Source organism: Balaenoptera borealis (assembly GCF_965194805.1).
Source record: "Balaenoptera borealis genome assembly, chromosome: 17".
Lineage (NCBI taxonomy): Eukaryota > Metazoa > Chordata > Mammalia > Artiodactyla > Balaenopteridae > Balaenoptera > Balaenoptera borealis.
The window spans coordinates 25,035,829-25,062,361 of record NC_138876.1 but is presented as its reverse complement, the minus strand read 5'-3'; the positions used below and the strand labels follow the sequence as shown (position 1 = coordinate 25,062,361).

At 33.8% G+C, this 26,533-nt stretch overlaps 1 protein-coding gene across 2 annotated transcripts in view; it reads right to left on the bottom strand.

Moving 5' to 3' along the window:
- The window catches only part of CSMD3 (CUB and Sushi multiple domains 3), a 1,186,187-nt gene that overhangs the window by 623,193 nt on the left and 536,461 nt on the right, over nt 1–26,533 (bottom strand). For both annotated transcript variants that reach the window (XM_082364543.1, XM_082364544.1), the window contains one exon: nt 5,819–5,940. In XM_082364543.1, coding sequence (XP_082220669.1) covers nt 5,819–5,940 — 122 coding nt within the window. The remainder of the gene's footprint in view (nt 1–5,818; nt 5,941–26,533) is intronic.

Genomic DNA, 26,533 nt, shown 5'->3' with positions numbered 1-26,533 from the left:
AGATTACTACTTCAATCTCCTTATTAGTAATCAGTCTATTCAAATTTTCTATTTCTTCATGATTCATTCCTGGAAAATTGTGTGTTCCTATGAATTTATCTATTTCTTTAGGTTGTTCAATTTGTTGGTGTATAATTGTTTGTGGTAGGTTCTTTCTCAGAACCTCTTTTGCTGTATCTGATAGATTTTGATATGTTGTATTTACGTTCTCATTTGTCTCTAGATGTTTTTTGATTTCTTCCATGACCCATTGGTTATTCAGTAGCATGTTGCTTAATCTCCATGTTTTTGTCTTTTTTTCCCACTTTTTTTTCTTGTGATTGATTTCCATTTTCTTGCCATTGTGATAAGAAAAGATGCTTGATATGATTTCAATCTTCTTGAATGTATTGTGACTTGTTTTGGGCCCTTAACATGTGAACTATCCTGGAGAATGTTCCATGTGCACTTGACAAGAATTTGTATTCTGCTGATTTTGGATGGACTGTTCTATATACCTATTAAGGACTTAATTTGGTGTAAGGTGTTGTTTAGGTCTATTGTTTCCTTATTGATTGTCTGCCAGGATGATCTATCCATTGATGTAACTGGGGTGTTCAAGTCCCTTACTATTATTGTATTGCTTTCAATTTCTCCTTTTAAGTCTGTTAATATTTGCTTTATATATCTTGGTGTTATGTTAGGTACATATACATTTATAAATGTTATATCTTCTTGGTGGACTGGCTCTGTTATCATTATGTAATGCCCTTGTCTTTTATTATCGTCTTTATTTTAAAGTTTACTTTTTGTGATATGAGTATCATATCAGCTTTCTTTTCATTTCCATTTGCATGGAATATCTTTTTCCATCCCTTCACCTTTAGTTTGTGTGTGTTCTTACTCCTGAAGTGAGTCACTTGTAGGCAGCATACAGATGGGTTTTTTTTTTTTTTAATCCATTTATTCTCCCTAGGTCTTTTCATTGGAAAATTTCATCCATTTACATTTAAAGTAATTATCGATAGGTATGTACATATTGCCACTTTGGTAACTGTTTTCTGGTTTCTGTAGTTTTTCTCTGTTCTTTTCTTCCTCTCTCTTTTCCTTGGGTTTTGGTTGTTTTCTTTAGCATTATTTTTAAATTTCTGTTCATTTTTTTGTGTACTTAATGTTTTTTCCTTGTGATTATCATAAGGCTCACATACTACATTCTAATTAAATAGCAGTTTGTCTTAAGTTGTTAGGAACTTAAATTTGAACACATTCCAAAGCTGTATATTTTCACTTCCCCAAGTGTTTTATACTTTTGATGACACACTTTACATCTTTTTATGTATCCCTTAACTATTGTAATTTTAGTTAATTTTACTGCTTTTGTCTTTTAATCCTCATGCTTGCTTTATAAGTAATTGGTATACTACCTTTGTTATATATTTACCTTTTCCAGTGGATTTTTACTTTGTTTTATTAGTATTTAATTACTGACGTTTATTTTCAGTCTAAAGAAGGTCCTTTAACATTTCTCTCAGGGCCAGTTTAGTGGTGGTGAAGTTCTTTAGCTTATGCTTCCCCGGGAAACTCTTAATCTCTCTTTCAATTCTGAATGATAACCTTCCTGGGTATGTTATTGCAAAATTCTTGGTTGGTTGTTTTTTCCTTTCAGCACTTTAAATATGTCATGCCACTCCTTTTGGCCTGTAAGATTTCTGCTGAACAAAACAAAACAAAACAAAACAAAAAACTGCTGATAGCCTTATGGGGTTTCCCTTACATGTAACAGGTTGTTTTTCTCTTGCTGCTTTTAGTATTCTCTCTTTGCCCTTGACTTTTACCATTTTTAATTATAATGTGTCTTGTTATGTGTCTCTTTGGGTCCATCTAACTCAGAATTCTCTGTGCTTTCTGGACCTTGATGTCTGTTTCCTCTCCAGATTATGAAAATTTTCAGCCATTATTTCTTCAATAATTTTTCTCATTTTTTCTTTCTCTTCCTTCTGGGACCACTATAACACAAATGTTATTCCTGTTGATCTTGTCCCAAAGGTTTCTTAAGATGTATTCAGTTTTTTAAATTCTTTATTCATTTTGCTGCTCTGTCTGGGTGAGTTCCATTGGCTTGTCTTCCAGCTTGCTTATTCATTCTTCTACCTCATCCAACTTGTTTTTTGAACCCCTATAGTGTATTTTTCAGTTCAGTTATAACTTCTGTTTGGTATTTCCTCATATTTTGTCTCTTTGTTGAAGTTCTCACTGTGTCTGTCCATTCTTCTCCTGTGTTCAGTGAGAATATTTATGACTATTACTTTGAACTCTTTATAAAGTAGATTGTTTAACTCTGCTTTATTTTGTTTTCTGAGGCATTGTCTTGTTCTTTCACTTGGAACATATTCCTCTGTCTCCTCATTTTGCCTAATTCTCTGTATTTGTCTCTATGTATTAGGTAAATCAGCTACCTTCCCCAGTCTTGGAGGTGTGACCTTATGTAGGAGATGTTTTGTAGGGCTCAGAAGTGCCAGGCACTCAAGGGGTGTCCCCTATGTGGACTGCATGCATCCTCCTGCTGTGGAGGGGCTGCAGCTGCTGCTGCAGTGTGCTGGTGGGCAGGGCTGGCCTCTATCATGGCTGGCTGCAGGCCTGGTCATGGTAGCTGCTGGACGCTGGGCAGAGTCACATCCCAGCTGGTTCTGTGGCACAGGAGTAGGTGGAGCTCTTTGTAGGGCACATCCCCTGGCAGTAACAGGTTAGATGGAGATATCGTAAATGGTGCTTTCCAGAGATGGTATTAGCAAGGTACCCTGAGATTTCAAAACTGGCTCCCACCAGTGTCTTAGTCCCCAGAGAGCATCTCAACTGGTTCCTGCCTCTCCAGCAGACACTTTAAGATCAGTAAGGGAGTCCCCTTTACCTTTGACCTTTTCAAGTGATTGAAATCACTTTTCAATCTGGTGATTTTGTGCTGGTTTTCAGGTTGACTGAGTCTGCATGTGACCCCTTTAAGAGTGAGTTTTCCATTCCCTATAGTTCTACAGTTTTCCTGGATGTATTACCCATTGGTTTTCAAAGACATGTGTTTTAGGGGCTCATCTTTCCTGTGAAGGATCTAAGAGTTGGAGTGCCTGACGTGAAGTTCAAATCTCTTGCTTCTCAAGGAAAATATCCATACCTTGTGTTCCTTCCAGACTGTGAATCGCTGTGGCTGGGGTGTGTTTTTTTTCCTTGGCATGACTGCATCTCTGTTTCTCCTAACTGTCCTTTTACCCTTTGTGGCTGTCCTTTCACCCTTTGTTGTGGAGATTCTGTTGTGTTTTCAGTCCCCTTTCAGAGGGAATTATCCCATATGTAGTTGTATATTTGTTGTATCTGTGGGAAGAGTTGAGTTCAGGATCTTCCAGTATCACCATCTTGAACCCTCCCCAATGATTGCTTTTAAATTATCAAACATAAAGAAAAACATGAGCAATGATTTTTGAAGAAAATCATAGATATTGAGGGGTTAAGTATCTTGGTTAATTTGGGTTTATACCAACTAAGAGAGCTCCGTGCCTGTGGTTTATGCCAGTAACTGTCTTCCCAAAAGAGTTCTGACATGGTAATCTATGTAAGCAAATCTTCCAACAGTATTTGTCAAAATGTATGGTTATAACCTGTAGTGCCTCATAAAATTGATTTAGTGAGGCATGATCAGTAGTTTAAAAATAGATTACAACAAGTTAGAATCAAAAACAGAGAATTGCATTCATGTAGTAAGGGAAAATTATTTTGTAGCATTGTATGTATGTATGTGTGTGTCTCTGTGTGTGTGTGTGTGTGTGTGTGTGTGTGTGAGTGAACTGGACCACAATGTAAAATATAATTGTGGGAGATGGTTGAAAATGCTTGGATTTTTACAGGGTACCTTAAAATGGATATAAACCAACAGATCAAAAATTAATGTCCTCAATCAGCTATTTGATAAAAATAGCAAAGAAAGTAATTATGTCTTCCTTACAAAATAAATTCGATTTTTTTAGGGAGAGAAAGAATAGATAAAAGTCTGGTAGATTGGTTAAGAAAAGCAAGGAGATATGTGATGACCTCTGTGAAACTTCAGGTAATTCAATAATGAAAATGAGTTAAGCTTAGCAAAGTAGACATCTTATAGAGCAGGAGATAATTACCACATTTTGCTGACAATTATAGGTAACTGCTATGACACAAAAAAGATTTCTATCTCAATACAAGATTAATACAATGTGTTTCTCCCATACTTTACAATGAATTTGCTTCATGCTTACCTTAGTATAAGATACTTATGTCTTAGTGTGAGATACGTCATTGTAAATAACACACATCTTATAAAGTACACAGCATTGACCTTTGCCACCTATGTGATCTTAGACACATTATTTATCTTCTTTATTAAATGTAGACATAAAATTATTTATCTATTAAGGGAAGTCTTAAAATTAAATAATTCATGAAAAGTGCTGCGAATGGTACCCGGCATGTTGCTAAATGCTCAATAAATGTGAGTTTATTTTTTCTCAAGTAGTTCATGATTTTTTTCCCTTAACAACCCATAATTTGCACAGAGAAGGTATTCGATAAATAAACATTTGCTGAATTGAATTGAATTGAATTGACAACACGGGTTGGGTAAGTAAAAGGATTTCCTTTGTGAACGTGAAGGATTAGATTTAGTAATTTTCCCAAGGTTTATACAGATAGTTTAGGGGAGCGTAGGCTTCTGACCTAGTTCTTATGAGTCGTAAACCAGGCCTCTCCTATAAGGCAAGTGTAATTGACCACTGAGTTGATTTTTAAAACAACCCTGCTACTCTTATGATTGTTTCATGAACATAAAACCCAAAACAGTCTGGAAAATAGTATACTTTGTATCTAATAACGAGTTAATGTTTTTAAAGTACTTATTAACTCTGCTAAGTACTCTGTATGCATTACCTCACTTACTTCTCGTAACTTTGAAATACATGCTCTTATTACTCACATTTTATAGATAAAGAAACTGAATTTCAGAGAGGTTAAATAGCTTGATCAAAGTTGTTAGTAGGTAAATTCTAAATCAGTATTTGAACTACAAATCTGACGCAGTTTTATGGACTCTACCACCAACCTTTCCTTAATCTAACTCAGATAAGATATCATATATTCTGAGAGGAATTTTGACTCTTCCTATTTAGGTCCTTGCTATACATTCTTACAAGGAGAAGCAGGATAGAGAGAACAGAAACAGAAGACTTGTTAATTTTTCAGCTGCTCTTTCATTCATTCAGCATTATAATTTTGTTTGAAGTACTGTGGCATATACATATTTAGATGTATTATTCATTTTTAGTCAAATAGAAAGACAACCCAACCTTTAGAAGTACCCATAATATGAATCCTCTATTAGTGGAGAGCACATTAATAACTTTTTATAATAAAGAAAAGCTATGTGATCTGTGGCAATAGAGAAACACTGAAAGGAAAGGCAGCTATGTATAAAAACATGATATACCTGAATGATATGTCAAGAAGAAAGATATGAAGTGAAAAGCCATTATTTATGGCCTCTTTAAAAAAAAAAGTATACCTACAACCTTCAAAAGTTTGTCTCAGAAAACATTAATTTATAATTTTAATGTGTTGTCGTTTATATGTTAGTTGGGATAGAACTGCAGTATTTAACATTTTTTCCATATTTCTCATATAAGTTTATGTTTTATTTAATGGATAAGTAGGAAATATTTCAGAAATCATACGTTAGGTATGAATTTTCTTCACTGTACTTCCCTCATGATGTCTTTGTTTTTGTCTTTATGGTTATGCTTTTTCACCAGAGATGATTTTCATTTACCTTATTGGTGTTCACCGCTGTGATGACCCAGACACACTGTGCATTGCTGTCATACTGGAATGGAAAGTTGGGAGACGTAAAGGTTCCACTTGGTCCTTGAAGATTAGAGCCACATGTCTTCACTAAAAGAGAAATTGCATTTTAAAAGGTGAGCGTGCCACATGCAAAATCATAGCAATAAAATAACTTGCAAATAGACTTTAAATTCAAAATTGCACAATAATAACCACATTGAAATATATATTATGACATTCTAATGTGACATCGAAATGAGAGTGATTTTTACACCCTGAAGTTCACAAGCTCATATTTTAAACATTAATCGAAAACTATGAATAGTTTTAGTTATGAATAAAAGTGTGAAGCATGATAAATTGTCCTCTGACTGTAAATAGGTTAGTTTAATTAGTGAGAGGTTATATTTATTCAATATTGTGTTAACAAAATTCTACAAAGAGGAAGAAGCAAATCTTTGGATTGATTAGCAATTTAAATAGTGTTTTCCTTTCTATTTATTAAGTATACTAGGATTCATAATAGCATAATAGCATAAAACTCATAATTGAAACATCAATATTAAAATTACTTTTTCTGTTTTTATAACTGTGAATTGGGCCATTCAGATTACAAAAAGAGCTACACTGAAGTACTTTTAAGAAATTCCCACAGAAGTCATGTTATAATATTTCCTCAGTTTTCTAACCCTTCTCTCTTCTAATTAACAAAAGAGTTTCTGACCACACTGTATCTGTCTTGACTTCCTTCTTGAGCACCAAAAAAGTTTCTTGGTGGCATTACTTTTGATAAGCATTTTTTTTGCCCCATTCCATTAAAATCCTGGCTAAGTCATCTTTTTCCAATCCATCAATAATAATTCATTGTATTTTTAAATCATGTACAGTTTAATATAGATTTTCATACGCACATAAAACTTTACATATAATCACTTTAAAGATCAGTTTATGGAGGTTCCAAAAGTTTGTTTGACTTGTCCAAGATCACTCAGCTAGTAAATAGCATAGTCAAGATTCGAGCTCAGGTCTTCCAGCTTCAAGTCTTATCTTTTTATCATGAAATGTGTGTCTCTCTAGTATGTTAGTATTTTTTAGCTAGTTTTTTTTTCCCCTTTAGCTCATATTTTAGCATGAATCTATTCTAGACAACTTTGTGGTGATTTATTGGTTACTTTTAATTTTCTCTTGTTTGTGTCTGACTTCTATATTTTAAACAATAAAACTGTTATTTTATAATAAGGAAATATTAACAAATGGTATTTTTCTTCCTTCAACATCAATTACCAACCTTCCCTTTTTCATTTACTACCCCACTTCTTGTAAGTCTTCCATGTTCATTACTCCATTTTGTTCTCTCTTGTTCACTTTTATTTTTTTTTTTTTTCAATTTCCAATTTCCATAGTATAAATACCTTGGCTGATTTTAGGCTACCAAAGCTTTGTCAAGGCCTTACAAAATTTCTGAATATTTAATATTTCGTTTCTTTTTTACAGTTTTATTGAGATATAGTTGGCATATAACATTGTGTAAGTTTAAGGTGAACAACATGATGATTTAATTAACACCTCCATCACCTCACATAATCATCACTTGTGCATGTTTGTGTGTAGCAAGAATTAAAGATGATACAAATAGATGGAGAGATATACCATGTTCTTGGATTGGAAGAATCAACATTGTGAAAATGACTCTACTACCCAAAGCAATCTACAGATTCAATGCAATCCCTATCAAACTACCACTGGCATTTTTCACAGAACTAGAACAAAAAATTTCACAATTTGTATGGAAACACAAAAGACCCCGAATAGCCAAAGCAATCTTGAGAAAGAAAAATGGAGCTGGAGGAATCAGGCTCCATGACTTCAGACTATATTACAAAGCTACAGTAATCAAGACAGTTTGGTACTGGCACAAAAACAGAAATATAGATCAATGGAACAGGATAGAAAGCCCAGAGATAAACCCATGCACATATGGTCACCTTATCGTTGATAAAGGAGGCAAGCATATACAGTGGAGAAAAGACAGCTTCTTCAAAAAGTGGTGCTGGGAAAATTGGACAGGTACATGTAAAAGTATGAAATTAGAACACTCCCTGACACCATACACAAAAATAAACTCAAAATGGATTAAAGACCTAAGTGTAAGGCCAGACACTATCAAACTCTTAGAGGAAAACACAGGCAGAACACTCTATGACATAAATCACAGCTAGATCCTTTTTGACCCAGCTCCTAGAGAAATAGAAATAAAAACACAAATAAACAAATGGGACCTAATGAAACTTAAAAGCTTTTGCACAGCAAAGGAAACCATAAACAAGACCAAAAGACAACCCTCAGAATGGGAGAAAATATTTGCAAATGAAGCAACTGACAAAGGATTAATCTCCAAGATTTACAAGCAGCTCATGCAGCTCAATAACAAAAAACGAACAACCCAATCCAAAAATGGGCAGAAGACCTAAATAGACATTTCTCCAAAGAAGATATACAGATTGCCAACAGACACATGAAAGAATGCTCAACATCACTAATCATTAGAGAAATGCAAATCAAAACTACAATGAGGTATCATCTCACACCACTCAGAATGGCCATCATTAAAAAATCTAGAAACAATAAATGCTGGAGAGGGTGTGGAGAAAAGGGAACACTCTTGCACTGTTGATGGGAATGTAAATTGATACAGCCACTATGGAGAACAGTATGGAGGTTCCTTAAAAAACTAAAAATAGAACTACCATACGACCCAGCAATCCCACTACTGGGCATATACCCTGAGAAAACCATAATTCAAAAAGAGTCATGTACCACAATGTTCATTGCAGCTCTATTTACAATAGCCAGGACATGGAAGCAACCTGAGTGTCCATCATCGGATGAATGGATAAAGAAGATATGGCACATATATACAATGGAATATTACTCAGCCATAAAAAGAAATGAAATGGAGGTATTTGTAATGAGGTGGATGGAGTTACAGTCTGTCATACAGAGTGAAGTAAGTCAGAAAGAGAAAAACAAATACAGTATGCTAACACATATATATGGAATCTAAGGAAAAAAAAAAAAAAAGGCCATGAAGAACCTAGTGGCAAGATGGGAATAAAGACACAGACCTACTAGAGAATGGACTTGAGGATATGGGGAGGGGGAGGGGTGAGATGTGACAGGGTGAGAGAGTGTTATGGACATATATACACTACCAAATGTAAAATAGATAGCTAGTGGGAAGCAGCCGCATAGCACAGGGAGATCAGCTCGGTGCTTTGTGACCACCTAGAGGGGTGGGATAGGGAGGGTGGGAGGGAGGGAAATGCAAGAGGGAAGAGATATGGGAACATATGTATATGTATAACTGATTCACTTTGTTATAAAGCAGAAACTAACACACCATTGTAAAGCAATTATACTTCAATAAAGATGTTTAAAAAAAATATATGTTTCAGACTGGGAAATTGTCTTTTTTGAAAATGATTTTCTTTTCACATAAAAATAAAGAAAAAAGCACTCATAAAATGACAAGTAAGAATCACCCATAAATATGCTGGTCTTCCTGATTGCTTCTGTCCAAACCAAAGAGTAACCACTTAACAAGTAAGGTTGTATTTCTGCAAATATTTTCTTTTTGTAGGTGTACATGTTTTTACAAAATTCTTGGCTTTTTGTGTGTTTGAGTGTTTTAAGAAACTGAGCTAATTCTATACATATTCCTCTGAAACTTATTTTCCCCTCATGTATCATGAATACTGTTCTAGGTCAGCATATGCGGATTTATTTAATAGATTTCACAGTCCCAACAGTAGCTGATGGATGCATTGGAAATTTTTGACAGCCTTCAACTATGAGAATAGCACATGGTAATTTGGGGTTTCCTTAATTCTGGGTTGGGGAATGAGAAGACCAGCCATTTGAGCAGATTTGCAACAGCTGATCCATAGCAACCAACATACAATATAATTGAAAGGAAAAATTATCTTGTAAGCCACTAAGATTTTGTGGTTGCTTGTTATACAGCACATGTTAGTGAAAGTTTATTTTAATTTTTTCAGCTATAAAACAATCCAGGAATGGAGATCTTGGTACCTATATCTTTATACTTGTTCTAATACGTGTTCTTTATATTTGTGCTATCATGGCAGAATGAATTCTTCAAAGGCTTACTTAGCTACGATATGTGAGGATTTAAAAATTGGATAAATATGTGTAAATTACTCCACACTTTTTTTCAGTATACTCTCAAAAATGGTATAAAGAAGAATAGGTCTCCACATTCTCACCAAAATAATAGTGTTATCTATTTGTGTTTTTGTCATTACATTAAATATGTTAATAACATTTTGATTTCCAATTCTCTACATTATTAGTATGGTTTAGCAGAAGTTTTTACTGTTATTTCTATTTCTTTTGCTCTGATTTTCCTGTTCATGTACACTTTTTCTAGTTTCAATTGTCCTTTTCTCATGGTTTTACAGAAGTTTCCTACATATTATCAGTATTAACCATTTTTTATGCATGTTGTAATTACTTTCCCTTTTTTTTTTAATTTGTAAACTTTGCTTTTAATTTTCTCTGAAAACTTTTTAAAAAGTACATGTAAATATCAGTATTTTCCTCTAGGGTAGCTGTGTTTTATGTCTTGGTTAGGAAAGGTTTCTTCAAATCTAGGTTTTCAAAAGTTGAAAAGGTTGAAAACACCATCTAATGTTTAATTCTCATACTTTCAAATTTTATGTTATATTTAAACTTTTCATTTATCTGGAAATTATTTTTGTATGGTGTGAAGTAGGGTAGATAATTATACTTTCCAATATATGGATATCTGTTTTCCCAGTAGCATTTATAGTAAACTCTGTTTTACTCCCCACCAATTTAAAATGCCATATGTATTATGTTATGTTATGCTCCACTCCTCCTTTCTCTCAGAAATCCATACATGGATCTGAACTGGTATTTTGTGTATTGATTCACTTATCTATGATTATTTCTCTGAAATACCATACTGTTTAATCACTTTTAATATAGACATTGCAAATCTCGTCACTGTTCAATTTCATTATTTTCTTTGTTATTCTTGAATATCTACCTTTCCATGAACTTTTGGTATGTCAGTTTGTGAAGTTTAAAAAAGATTGGTAGTCTTATTAAATTATATTGAACTCATACATTATTTTGATACAAATTTTCTTCTTCAATGTAGCATTAATAACACAAAGGAGAAAGATAAATGTGATTACAGCAGATGGTTATTAAATGTTTGATAAATAAAGCAGAAATTCCTGATTTAAGTTTTAGAAACACAGAAATAGTAGAAAAAGGAGAAAACTTTCTAAATGTAACAATGAATGTATGAAATTAAAAGAAGTATTAGACTACATAATAAAATGTGAAAACTTTTGCCATTAAAGATTAGAACAAAACATGGACGCTCAAAATCTGTGACAGCATTCAACATTATCTCAGAAGTTCTAGGTAATGCAATAAAGTAGGAAAAATTTGGAAAGGATTACAAAATAAAAAGGTATCATTTTTTTACTTACAATATGCAATTTGCCTACCTAAACTCAAGAGAGCTAATAATTTGTCCACAATTTATACTATGTTATATTTAAGAGTCATGTAAACTGGCTTTGAAGAAAACATGCATATGAAAATTTAAAGTTTTCTTTTATAACAATAATGATCGGCAATTCAAATGGAAAGATCCAATTCACACAAGCAACAAAGTAAATGTGTAATTTTGAAAAACATATTTGGCAAGAAAGGCACAAGACTTCTATAAAGAGAACCATAAAAAAAAATTCTGAAGGAAATGAAATAAAACCTGTGTAAGTGAAAAGACAGGTTGTGTTCTGGATGGGAAGGCTTGTCACAAAGATGTTAACATACTGATTTCAGCAGTTTAAAATGAATTGATACAAATTAGCTAATTTTTATATAGTCTTTATATCTATGATTATTTTAACTCTTAGTGCCTCTAACATAGTTATTTTACAATATTCTGTATGTTTTATTCATGTTCCACCTATATTTTTTAAAAGGTAGAGAAGAATAGCTAATTTATCCTTTTCTAGTCTTGTTTTCGAAGTAAAATGAGCCTATATATAAGGAGACACTGTGAGCTACTGATAAGAGGATTATGCCCTTTCAAGAAAATGATGTTAGTAGCAGAAAACAAACAAACAAAATTCATCCTTAACCTCTCTATCAATATACCATAGTCCTATTTTTTCCTCAGGTCAAGCACATAGAGTTAACTATGCTTTGAGAAACACCTAAGAAAAAGGTTAAATACAATGAAATATGTTTTGGTTCAACTGTAACCTCCAGGCATTTGGATTTATGCTGGATATAATGTTTGAACTACTCAAGTAAGAGAAGCAAAAAATTTATTTTTTGGTTGAATAAGAAAGATACAATTCTCAGGTTAAATATTCCTTTTGAATGGAATATACCAGCTGGGTCCGGTCTATAGTGGTCTCTGGGTCTACTGAACCCTGAAGTATCTCTTTCACTCTCTTCTTCCAGAATCTTCATGAATTTTTAATAATATTGAGGGACTATTGTGATCCTGTTCCAACATAGTCTCAGGATTTGAAAATTCCTTAAAGCTCTTTCCACTCACTTACTTGCAATTCCTTAAACACAGTGAGAATGTTTCCACTTAAGACGTTAGTACTTGCTTTTTTTTTCACTTTGTATAGGTTTCTCCTCAAACAGTTCTTAATAGTCTATTCTAACTAATCTATATGACTAACCTATCTAAACTTTAGATTTTTAAGTATCACCTTCATACACTACATACACAGAGATATACATATTTACACAAAGTATATACACATGCATACATGTGTACACACACACATATATACCATTGTTTACTGTCTCTTTTCCTTATTAGAATGACAGCTACATGAGAGCAAGGACTAGGTTTTGTTCACCATGGTGTCTCCAGTGCCTAGAACAGCGTGTGGCCCATAGTAGATACTCACTAAATACAGGAATGAATGAATGAGACCATGATTAAAATAATGAGAGTCACAATAAAGATTTGATTTTGTTTCTGGTTTCTATCTTTCTTCCCCCCACCTCCTTTGCATGTAGTGGCAATTTAGGCCACCACCCTTTTATGGATATTGTCATCCACCTAGGATTCACTAACAGCTCTGTGAACAATTAATCTCTATTGTGCCTTAGGTATGTTGGAAGATTTCTAGCAAGTAACAATTCTTTGTTATGAGGGGCACGATAGTCTATGACTTTAACGGAGTCATTAGGATGAAGTCCAAATAGCTATGTCTCAGAGACATAGCTTTATTGTTATTAGAATGGTTTGATGATGTATAAAACATGGAAAATTATGGACTTTTTAGTAAAAAAAAATCAATTTGAAATCTGATGTATTTGTAACATTTCCCTTTTCTTTCACCTGTGAATTAACATTGTGATCTTACCCTAGCAGAAGTATTTCCATTTCTATCTTTCAATATCCACAGTGATCTCTTTTCTTATCATTCAGGGATGAGACTCATAGTATTAGATCATTTCTGAGAATAACTTAACATTGGCCACAGAATAAACTATATTTCTTATGCTACACAAGAGGTGATAGACAAAGCAGGTGACATTAATTTTAACTTAGTAGAGTTTCTATTGCTCCTAGAAACTCTAACTTGTAACTTGGAAAATTAGACGTTCTAATAAGGTATAACAATGAATGTATATAACAATGAATAAGTATGAATAGCCCAAACTTTGTGAGCTTCACCAAACCAGAATGGCTTAGACTATGGGAAATGTACCAACAAAAAACTTATTTGTGCTAGGGTTTCTGATAGGGCCCTGCTAGGTACAACAATAAATATTGCTAGGGAAAAACATAAAATGACTGAAACTGAGTAAGTGTTGGTACTTAATGATGGACAACTTCTAGTATTCAATGGGACTTGAATATGGAGAGACATGGTATGGTTACCTCCCAGACATGAAAGGGAACTATCCCTGATCTCACAGAGGTAAACTAGGGCAAGCGTTACTCACAATTTCTTTCTAATCTGTCTTTGCCCAAACACCACCAGTGGTAATTGAACTCTATCCTTACTATCTATACTTTGCAACAAGGTTGTTAGCGTGTATTTTTATTATGACATTTGATTAAAGCAGAAAGTGGGGATTTTGTTGGATTGATTTTAATTATTTTTTTCTCTCCAAAAGACTTTCTCCTGGGACTAAGACCCAGGAGAGGAAAAAGAGAGTGGTGATAGTATGTCCAGTCATTTAATAACAATTTTAAAAAATGTAAATTTATTTTGGATTCCAAGATAGTGAAGCAAGCAAATTATATGTTATAAATAAGAAATATTCGATGGTGGTTGTTTGAGGGAATCAGACTTATTATAGTTTTGTAAACTTCAGTAAGAATCTAGCACCTAAAACTTTATATGTCATGATATAAACTGATATTAAGCTTATATTATAAGCTGATATAAACATAAAATTTAAACTGATATTATAGCAATACATTAATACCACAAAGCAAAATTGATATTTTTATTATTTACTGATCAAATATGTTCCAGATCTAGAAACAAATATGATCTAACAGTTAAGAACTTTTGTTCAGTGAATGTAATCATCAAATTGTTCACTGAAAATAAAAATTAACTTTCACATTTCAATGTAATTTTTCTGATAAATTCTACATACTAATTTTAGATGATATATTTTAATTTATTTGTGAAAGTTAAATGCTGTACAGTACTTATTCTGCAAATTCATGTATTCCAAAAACATTAAATGAGTGCATTATTCTGTTTGACACACTGTGCTAGACACTGAAAGGTAAAGAAGACAGTCAAGGTCTCTGCCCTCATGGAGTTTACAGTCTAGAAGAGAAGAGAAATACTAAACTAGTAGATAAAGTTGGATTTAAGAGATGCCATGGAAGTAATAGATCAAGAAAGGCTATGGAAGTAGATAACAGATCAGGAAAGACTACTCATATGAAGTGACATAGAAAAATAATTGTTTTATTTCTATGTTTTGTCCCCCCTTATGTAGTAATTTAGGAGTCTTTCTCCTATGGCTTTTATAGAATCCTTATAAAGAATAAACATTATAAAAAAATTGAGGGTGAACTTGTACAACAATAACAAGGTATTCATTTCCATGTAACACTTTTTGAGACATCTTTTAAAATTAATATGTGATCATTACTATTAGAGATGGTTGAATGAAAATGCTTTAGGGACATTCTAAGGAAAAAAAAAAAAAACACCCCATGTTGGCAGATGTATATGTGTTGAATATAAAATAATCTACTGATAAAAAATGACTAAGAAAATAAAATGGCTCAAGAAATTTAAAAATTTCTAAGACAAGTTATAGGAGATACAAAAGCTATATTAGTTCAAACAGAAAATAAATATTTTTAAAGTTGTGAAAAATATTTTATAAATTAAAGTAAAAATTTTAACGAAGTTATTAGCAACCTAATGAAGAAAAAATGCTTTGAAAATGAAAAGGTTTGGGGAATTAATTTTTAACTGGGATCAGAAAAGATTTGCTGTAAACAATGAATAAGGCTTGGTAGAAATTTATTATCAAAGTGGACAAAGGAAAACAGGACAAATGAGAAGAATACCACCAGAACTAGTGTCTGCTTTCTTAATGGACATAAATAGGAATTGTGGAGTTTTCACACAGAAAATAAACTGCATTAAATAAGGTACAGATATATGACTTAAGTGTCAAAATTCTACTCCTTCCGCACGATATTTGGCATATGTCTTGAAGGACTACGTTCAAAAACAATTTATCTTTCTCTTGCATTTTTTTTGTTTTCTGGGAAGGAAACTGCTAATAGTTTGGAAAGTTTCACACAGAGTTATTTTTATTATGAAGTGAAATTCTACATTGGAGTTTCCTCTATAACAGTCTTAAACCCAGAAAAGTAGATTTAAGTAATGCTTTGAAATATGGTTATAATGCTTTCAATATGTCAGAATTTCATTTTGTTCTTATTTTATTTGTTTAATAATTATTTAATATAGTATATAATTTCAACTACCTGAAAAAATGTTGAATTATTAAACTAAGACCTGTTATTAAACTTCAGACAAACAGGTATAGAAACAGTTCTTCAAATCAATTAGAATTCTCATATTGTTGACTGTTGGTCATGAAACACACACACACACACACACACACACTCCTGAAAGTGAATGAGAAAACCTATTTAAATCAGTGTCTGGAACTACCAAAAAGTAGTTCAGTTTAATAACATTTAATTGGACATCCTAGTCTCTATGTCTTCATGAGAAGCTGATAAAATGTCAGAAGTAGAGTAACAATTAGGACTAATCTTCAAATACATCTTAGTGTCATCTGCATAAGAATGAAAGTCTAATCCATGCCTTCGCTGAAAGGAAGCATATAAATGTGAAATAATAATGAAATGAACCCAAAGCAGGAAACTGGAAAACAGAGGACATGCTATGAAAGGGACAGAATTCAAATTAGCAAGAGGCAGACTGCATAGGATCAGATAAATTTGATTAAAACCCAGCAAATGAAATTCCTATTAAAAATGAGAAATAAACATATAGATTTCCAAGGCAAAAAAAGTAAGCAAATTTTTTTTCTTTTCCTAGTTCTTAGTTGTGAGTAATTTAATCTAGTCATGAAGGTCATGTTTACATATAATACAGCCTCTCCTTGTGCTTTGTTTTACTGAAACATCCCATTGGTATTAGGATGAGAGCACATATAGCATCAAGTCAGTAATAGAAATGATTTACATGAATTAATGTTTTATCATGCTTTATGATGAAAATAAAAGAAAATCCAACTTAATCTAGGTTTGTCAGTGGGAGAAACAAATTAGGTGGTAGGATAGAATGAGATGAATTATCATGCACAACATACATGGAAACTATAGTGTTCTTAAGGCCATCCGGTAAGGGAAGAGGGTGGAAAAGAAATGGGAAGTAGAAGAGTAAGAAATAAGATGAAGTGAGTAGGAGGATGGTGTGTAGTGAAGAAGTCAGAGGAAAAAACACTTCAGCAACTGGTTGGACAAAGAATTTAACAGATAAGTGTATGTAATATTGAATTTCAAGTTGTTTGCCTACTTTTGATGTAGACTGCCCTCCTTTTCCTAAATTATCCAGAAGATTAATCAAGCAAGTTATCACCTAGTTATCACCTGCATATTTAAAAATTGTATTTGTTTGTCTGTTTAGATAAAATTGGGGACAATGTCTACTTGAATTTATGTAGAACAGAAATAATCCAGAAATCAGAAACTTAAAGACAAAATTAACCATTAGACATTGTTTCCAGTTATAAGCAAGAAATTCACTAAAATCTTTTAGAAGAGTTTAGACCTCCTTTATTTTTTTAATTTTTATGTTATATTGGAGTATCATTGATTAACAATGTTGTGTTAGTTTCAGGTGTACAGAAAAGTGATTCAGTTATATATATAAAAGTATCTATTATTTTTCAAATTCTTTTCCCATTTAGGTTATTACAGAATATTGAACAGCATTTCCTGTGCAATATAGTAGGTCCTTGTTGGTTATCTATTTTAAATATAGCAGTGTGAACGTGTCAATTCCAAACTCCCAATCTATCCCTCCCCAACCCTTCCCCTGGTAACCATAAGTTTGTTCCCTAAGTCTGTGAGTCTGTTTCTGTTTTGTATATAAGTTCATTTGTATAATTTTTTTTTAGATTCCACATACAAGTGATATCATATATTTGTCTTTCTCTGCCTGACTTACTTCACTCAGTATGATAATCTCCAGGTCCATCCATGTTGCTGCAAATGGCATCATTTCATTCTTTTTAATGGCCGAGTAATATTCCATTGTATATATGTACCACATCTTCTTTATCCATTCATCAGTCTATGGACATATAGGTTGCTTCCATGTCTTGCTATTGTAAACAGTGTTATGATGAACATTGGGGTGCATGTATCCTTTCAAACCATGTTTTTCTCTGGATATATGCCCAGGACTGGGATTGCAGGATCATATGGTAGCTCTAATTTTAGTTCTTTAAGGAACTTCCATACTGTTCTCCACAGTGGCTGCACCAATTTACATTCCCACCAACAGTGTACGAGGGTTCCCTTTTCTGCACACCCTCTCCAGCATTTATTGTTTGTAGACTTTTTGATGATGGCCGTTCTGACTGGTGTGAGGTGATATCTCATCGTAGTTTTGATTTGCATTTCTCTAATTATTAGCGACGTTAACCATATTTTCATGTGCCTCTTGGCCATCTGTATGTCTTCTTTGGAGAAATGTTTAGACCTCCTTTGAAATCAGAGGTTAGACTATCTGATCTACATCTAAAAAGGCAGGGAACTTCATCTGACAATTTGTAATTTTAAAATGCACCATGCTTTAAGTTACTTCCATAGCTTTTCACATGCTATTTTCTTCATCTCAAATATTCTTTTTTAGCTCTTAAACTGCTAGCTAAAATTCATTCTCCCATATCCTTATTTGTATTAGAGCTTTAACACTCTATCTTTTTGTTTACCTACAAGCAATTATGTTCCTTCATGTCAGCAACTATTTCTTTTATTTCTAAGTGACATGAAGTTGGTTTAGTTTATAACACATAGTAAACGCTCAAAAAACTTTTAAGAAATTTTAATTGATGAATAATTAAATAAAGTGAAATATACCTAAATATAAGAAATAAAAAAGGCCAATATTTACAATTTAAACGTTTCAATTAAACTGCAAGAAAAAGAGGCAATTCATCAAAGAAATGTCTCAGGGACATTGGATATCACTTGTAATTTGTGACAATCTTTCAACCTAGTGAAAGGTCAAATGAATATTTGGTCATGATTTGTTATAATTATTTTATGGAAGATATTTATTCAACACAAAACATTGACTTAGAATGTTTCCATGCAAAAATGAATAAGATAGGATCCTTTCTTTAACGGATTTGAAGTCTTGAGGAGGAGTTAGATACAAAGAGGTTATTTTAATAATGTGTAATAAGTGCTAGATAAAGGTGAGCAGGTGTTATAGGAGCATAAAATGTGGGCATTTTTGCAACCTGGGAGTTTAAAGAAGGCATCCTTGAGATAATGTCAGAGTTGAATCTTGAAAAGTTACGACACATGAACTTAGAACAGAAATTCAGGATGGGCTTCCAGGCCGAGGGAAATGAGGCACTAAATAACATATTGTGTATAAGAAAACTATGTAATTCACAGAAAATCTAAGATTGTTTGGAGCTGGGGAGATTCTTTAGATGGAGACGGAGAGGTAAATGCCTATTCAAGGAGGGCCATAGATGATAGTCTATGGCAGTTGCTGGATTATTCATATTTAGTCAAAATTAAAGGGATAGTTTATGGGTGTAGAACATCATTTTACTTAACTGTGTCTATATTTTTAATGTGATCAGTCCAGGTGCCAAATGCAGAATGGATTTAAGAAAGTAAAAACTAGATACCTGGAGACAAGAATGAAAAAGTCAAGTCATGTACTTTTTTCCCCCATATACTTAAGTTTTTTTTGTTGTTGTTTTGTTTTGTTTTATTATTTTGCTCTATTTAGTTTTAATGCAGGGTCACAACATATTTATTTACTCACTCATTAATTTACTCAGTCATTCACACAACCAATACTATTTATAAAAGAACTACGAATCACTCAACAGGATGAGAATTGGTGATCATATAGTCATAAACCAGGCCCTGCCTCCCCACACACCTCACATTATTGGGATAGAGACAAACATGAAACATCAACTATAAGATTAACTAAATAATCTTAAAAAATGTTACAAAGGAAAAGTACAGGGTGCCCTTGAGAGTATATATTTGGGAGACTTACTATAGCAAGAGGAGTCAGATCATGAAGCACTTCCCCTTAAAAGACTCATTAATACAAGATGGCTTAAGGCACAGCAAAGAAGGACAAAACATGTAAAAAAGAATTTGGATTATATAGCATAGTTTTAAAAAATTAAATAATTTATTTCTTTCAAATATATCCTACAACCAAACCAAGTTCTAATATTTTCTTTGAATCCTAAAAATATGCTTTCATGAATTGTTAGGAGTTACTGTGGCTAGATTTTAGCTCTTTGTGGTGCTGCTAAGCAATTTTTAAAGTAGCAGGACTTCCCTGGTGGCTCAGTGGTTAAGAATCTGCCTGCCAATGCAGGGCACGCTGTTTCGAGCCCTGGTCCGGGAAGATCCCACATGCTGCAGAGCAACTAAGCCCGTGCACCACAACTACTGAAGCCCGTGTGCCTAGAGCCCGTGCTCTGCAACAAGAGAAGCCACCGCAATGAGAAGCCTGTGCACCGCAATGAAGAGTAGCCCCCCATTCTCCACAGCTAGAGAAAGCCCACGCACAGCAACGAAGACCCAACGCAGCCAAAAAATAAATTAAAAAAAAAAATTTTTTTAAACCACTTTGTTTTAGGCTTACTATCTTTTGCCCCTCAATCTTTTTATTCATACCAATAGGCTTAAATCCCTGGTTGTATGAAAACCATGTAACAGGCAACCATTTCCCAAAATAATGGGGTTTCATGAGAAGCTTTTTACTGCTCAACAACAAGTAGAATATTCCTCTAAAGCGGCATCCAAGATCTTTATAAAGGAAGTAAAAAAAAAAAAAAAAAAAAGAGAGAGAGAGAGAAAAAAATAAGGACTAGGAGACTACTTCTGGGAATTGAGTCAGTGAATCCCAGGATATGAGAAACAATGATATACAGGAGACTATATTTCTCTATGCAAAATAATTATATTTTTAAAATAATTATTAATTATTTCAAGGAACAAAATATAAGATTCTATAGAACGTCAACTGCCAAGATCACTTGTTGTGTTTACACAACTCATTCCCACTCCTAGGAAATTGGCAGGTAGGATGGCATTATTATATTAATCCAAGCCAAAGTTCTAAAAATTATATTTAAAAATATTTTATATATATATATAAAGTACAGAAGCCTTGGCGCAAAGCTACCATTAGAAAAAAAAAAGAGGACCAATAAATTGGTCCTAAATTATGTAGACATTGGATAGAAAAGGAAAATTAATCTATCCTTTGTGTGCTATAATGAAACAAGCTGGATGAAACTTTAAAATTTTGAGCCCCAGAAACAGGTTAAAGGTCTCATAAGTGGAACTCTAGGAAATAATTTCTATAGCTTGATGTGTTGACAGGTGAATCAGCTTAATTAAATCTCTCAAAAAATTTAAATTAGTAAAAATACAAAAAGCCCATATTTATTTCATTTCGAGGAGTGAAATATAAATGTCAAAATTAGATATCACATGCTCAAAGGCATACAGTTGATCACCTGGTAACTGGGTTGGGGGTGGTGTATAAAAAGAAGGGTGTATGTGGCCATCTGGAAAGCAATGTCCTTAATAAAGGAGGAGACCTCTATTGAAAAATGTTTAGACACATCTGAACTTGGGTCAAGATTTCTAGTTCTAACTTTTCAAGGGAAGTTTATGCGAAATCTTCATTTTTTCAAATGTTGTCAAATTCTTTAAAATATATCGACATATAATAGACAAAAAAACCCATAAGCTATTTCTGGACTCCAACTTATAATGTCTGAGCCACATATTTATTTTTATACAAAATTAAAACCAATAGATTTCAATGAAACAGTTTGAAAACATAATTGCAAACTATTTCAATTACAAGATTGCAACAAACTTTTAATGGTTCTAATTGAAAAACGTTATTTAAAAAATTGCTTTCACAATGAAAATCCTTTATCAATTTATTTATTTTATTCTCCTCTTCAATGTCATTTATTATAAATACAATTTTTATTTTGGAATAATTTTAGATTACAGAAGAGATGTAGAAATCATACAGAAACTCCCCATGTACATTTTACCCAGTTCCTTCTAATGTTAATATATTGCATAACCATAATTTATTTATCAAAACTAAGAAAGTATCATTGGTATATTACGATTAACTAAACTCCAGACTTTATTTGCATTTCATCATTTTTTTTTTTTAACTAATGTTCTTTTTGTGTTCCAGGATCTAATCCAAGATGCCACATTACATTTAATTATGTCTCTTTAGTCTCTTCCTTCAATGTCATTTTAAATTAATATTTTGCCAACTTTCCACCAATGTGTGTGTATGCGTATGTGTAAGAGAGAGAGAGACAGAGAGACAGAGGGAAAGAGAGAGACAGGGAGGGAGGGAAAGAGAAAGAAACGGAGCACACGTACTTAGTATAGAAGGTCAGTACCTCCACATATAACCAACCTTAGAATAAATCTGAGGATTAATTTCTTAGCTGGCAAATCTTGGGGACTCGGAACAGGGTGAAGTTGATAAGGTAATAACATGCCACAGAAGTCCATGCACTGCAGTATAAGCATTTTTCTAGCCAAAACTGTTAAAGATTCCTTTCCAAGGTTATAGTTAGAAACCTAAAAATAAAAAAAAAAATTGCTACAAGGTATTGTAACCCAGACACAAAAAAATTTAGTACTCTAGAGCAGCCTCTACATTATTGACATTTTGGACTAGATAATCATTTATTTTGTTGCAGGGGCTGTCCTGGTATTGCACTATGTTTAGCAATATCCCTGTCTTCTACCCACTAGATGCCATTAGCATTCATCCCAAACTTGTGATAGTCAAAAATTGTCCCCTGGGATGTTGCCAAATGTCCCCTGGGTGGCAAAATTTTGCTCTCTTCCAATAAAAGCCACTGACTTAGAGGGATATCTTTTGTTCTACCTAATCTCTTTGATTTTTTTCTCATTCCTTTGCTTCTTTTTATTCTATACTTACCAATGAATTTTGGTGAAAGAGAATTATGGAAATAAGGCATAAACTTCAGCTTCCATTACAGTGGGAAGCTATCATAGTAAAGCTGTTTAATAGAATGTTTGGACACTGAATAAATAAATAAAAATCTTGTTAACTCAAATCAAATTATATGTTCTTCTTTCTGGGTCCTTCCCCTATCATTTATCTAATCCCTACTCTTACTTTAGGATTTAAAGTGGCAATCTTCTGGGAAGATTTCCCTGATAGCCCTAATCCCACTCCACCCTGAATAGAGTGTTCCTCTCATTTTCCAATTTTTTAAAAGATCTCTATAAGGTAATTTATTACAAATTATTATCTTACTCTCTTCTACTGCCTTGTTTCCCCTCAGTATACTGTAAGCTCCTGAGGACGATTATCACAGTATTTCTGATTGCACCTGTAGGCAGTTAATAAGTGTTTACTAAATGAATGACACATTCAGGCAACAGAGTCTTGATTGAGACACCAAACTGAGGGATTTGGTATGCCAAGGAGCAGAATGAGGGTTACTGGAGATGAACAAAAGAAGCCTCATGAAAAAAAAATTGAGGCACAATATATCTGGAGCTGTCTGTATGTGTATATTTTATATATTTACTTTGAGGAACTAACATTAATCACAAAATGGGATATGATGAAATACTTAAGGTAATGATATAAGCTTTTCCCTTGGCAAAGTTGACAAGCGCTTGAAATATCTGTTTCTTACGTGCTAAGACTCCTCCTGATCTCATGTTATCTAGTGGGCATGAGATTAAACACTCTCTATCTGAATCCAAATGCTAAATTCCTAAAAACTGTACAAAAATTTGCTATATAACCACAATTAATGACAACAGGGCTGGTTTTTGTTGCTAATGTTTTATTGTGTTGCCTTCCTCTCAATAGATTTCATAGTCTCAATATCTCTTTGGTTGTATAGTTTATTTGCATTCTCAATGTTCATGAATACATAATTAGAGGACCTAATTTCTTACTTGTAAGCATATTGGTAATGTAAAGCTCAGTATCTACTCAACATCTTAGGAGGGGAGAGTCACATTATGTCTGGAATGTTAACCTAGAAAGAATGTCAGTGATGAATTATTTAATCTAAGTGAACATTTATAGGTGAATAGCTTATGATGCTAAAATAAATATTAAAGAATTTTAGAGGGATTTCTACTTTTTACATTCATTAAATCCTAACCTGTCTATACCAACCAATCAGAAAGGCAAAACTACTATATATTACAAACATCAGGGTTGTGTTTTATTTTTCCTTTTGATGTAGATTTAGAATAAACATTGAGTACAAATTTTCAGTTATAAGATGAATAAGCTCTGAGGATCTAATGTACAGCCTGATGACTATAGTTAATACTACTGTGTTGCATACTTGAAAGTTGCTGAGAAGAGGTGTGGCCAAGATGGCTGAGTAGGAAGACCCTTAGCTTACCTCCTCCTTCAGGCACACCAAAATTACAACTATTTACAGAGCAACTATTGATGACAACGACCTGCAGACTAGCAGAAAAGATTTTCCACAACTAACAACGAAAAGTAGGAACTACAAGAGACAGGTAGGAAGGGTGGACAAGCAGTATAGTCAAGATCTACAACACTAGGTATGCAACCCAGAAATGGGAAGATAACTGCAACTGCAAAGGTTCTCCCCAAGTAGTGAAGGGTCCAAGCCCCATCTTAGGCTCTCCAGCCTGGGGTCCTTCAGTTGGAAGATGAAATCCCAGAGTATTTGGCTTTGAAAGCCAGTGGGGCTTGTATAAAGGAGAGTCAGAGGGCTGTAGGAAACAGAGACTCTGCACTTGAAGGGTATGTACAAAACCTCACATTCTCTGAGTCCCAGCACAAAGACAGTCATTTGAAAGGAGGCTGGGTCAGACCCACTTGCTAATCTTGGAGAACATCCTGGAGAAGGAAAGTGGGACTCCCCATACGGACATAAAAATTGATGGCTGACATTTTGGGGAGTTCATTCTATAACAAGGGTACTGGTGCTGGTGAATACCATTTGGAACTCCTCCCTCTAGCCTATTAGCACCAGCACCAGCCTTAGGACCCCCCAGACCCCACAACAAGCCACACTTAGATCCGGCCCCACCCACCAGCAGGCCAGCACCAGCCCTGGCTCCCCTAGTCCCTGTAACTAGCCACATCAAGACTCTGCCCCACCCACCAGTTTGACTGCACCAGTCCCAGGACCCCTCAGGCTACACAACCAGCAGAACCAGGATCCAGCCCCACCCACCAGTGGGCCAGCAGTCAGGGGCCAGTTCTGCCTACCAGCATGTCCACATTAGTCAGCTCTGCCATAAAAGAAGGGTTCATGCAGCTCACATAAAGGGAACCCATAAGCATATAGCTCTGGTGACCACAGGGGAGTGTGCTTCTGGGCCTCACAGAATGTCTCCTACATAAGGCCACTTCTCCAAGACTGGGAAACACAACTGATCTACCTAATACATAGAAATACACACAGAGAATTAGGAAACATGAGGAGACAGAGGAATAAGTTCCAAATGAAGGAGCAAGACAAAAATTCAGAAAAAAGAACTAAAGGAAGAGGAGATAAGCAATTTACCTGACAGAGAGTTCAAGGAAATGATCAAAAAAAGCTCACCAAACTCAAGAGAAGAATGGATGAACACAATGAGAAGTTTCACAGAGTTAGAAAATGTAAAGAAGAACCAAACAGAGCTGAAGAATACACTAACTGAAAAAAAAAAAAAGCACTAGAAGGAATCAACAGTAGATTAGATAATACAGATGAACAGATCAGTGAACTGGAATACAGAGTAGTAAAAATCACCCAAGTCGAACAGAAAAAAGAATTTGAAAAATGACGGTAGTTTAGGAGACCTCTGTGACAACATCAAACAGAATAACATTTGCATTATAGGGGTCTCAGGAGGAGAAAAGAGAGAAGAAGGTGCAAAGACCATATTTGAAGAAATAATAGATGGAAACTTCCCTGACCTGGGAAAAGAAACAGACATCCACGTCCACATCCATTACATAATGAGAGTCCCAAACAAGATGAACCCAAAGAAATCTATACCAAAACACATTATAACTAAAATGGCAAAAATTAAAGATAAAGAGAGAATCTTAAAAGCAGCAAGAGAAAAGCTACTAATTAGATATAAGAGAACTCCCATAAGACAAAAGCTGACTTTTCAGCAGAAATTTGCAGGCCAAAGGAAATGGCACAGTATATTCAAAGTGATGAAGGGAAAAAACCTACAACCAAGAATACTCTACCTGGCAAGGCTATCATTCAGATTTGAAAGAGAGATAAAGTGTTTTATAGACAAATAAAAGCTAAAAGAGTTCAGCACCACTAAACTGGCCTTACAAGAAATGTTAGAGTCTTCTTTAAAGGAAAAGAAGAAGACCATAACTAGACATATAAAAATTACAAAAGGAAAATATCTCATTGGTAAAGGCAAATATACAGTAATGGTAGAAGATCAACCACTTATAAAACTAATAGGAAGGTTAAAAGACAAAAGTAGTAATACCATCTATATCCATAATAAGCAGTTAAGGGATACACAAAACAAAAAGGTGTTAAAAATATGATGTTGAAAACATTAAACATGGGGTAGGGGGAGGAGGAGTGAAAATGTAGGATGGTTAGAATGCATTCAAACTTAAAAGATCATCAACTTAAAATAATCATATATATATGGGTATATATGAACCTCATGGTAACCACAAACCAAAAACCTATAATAGGTAAACAAACAAACAAGCAAAAAAAGAGAGAGACAGAGAAAGGAATCCAAACATAACATTTAAGATAATCATCAAATCACAAGTGAAGAAAGCAAAAGAAAAAG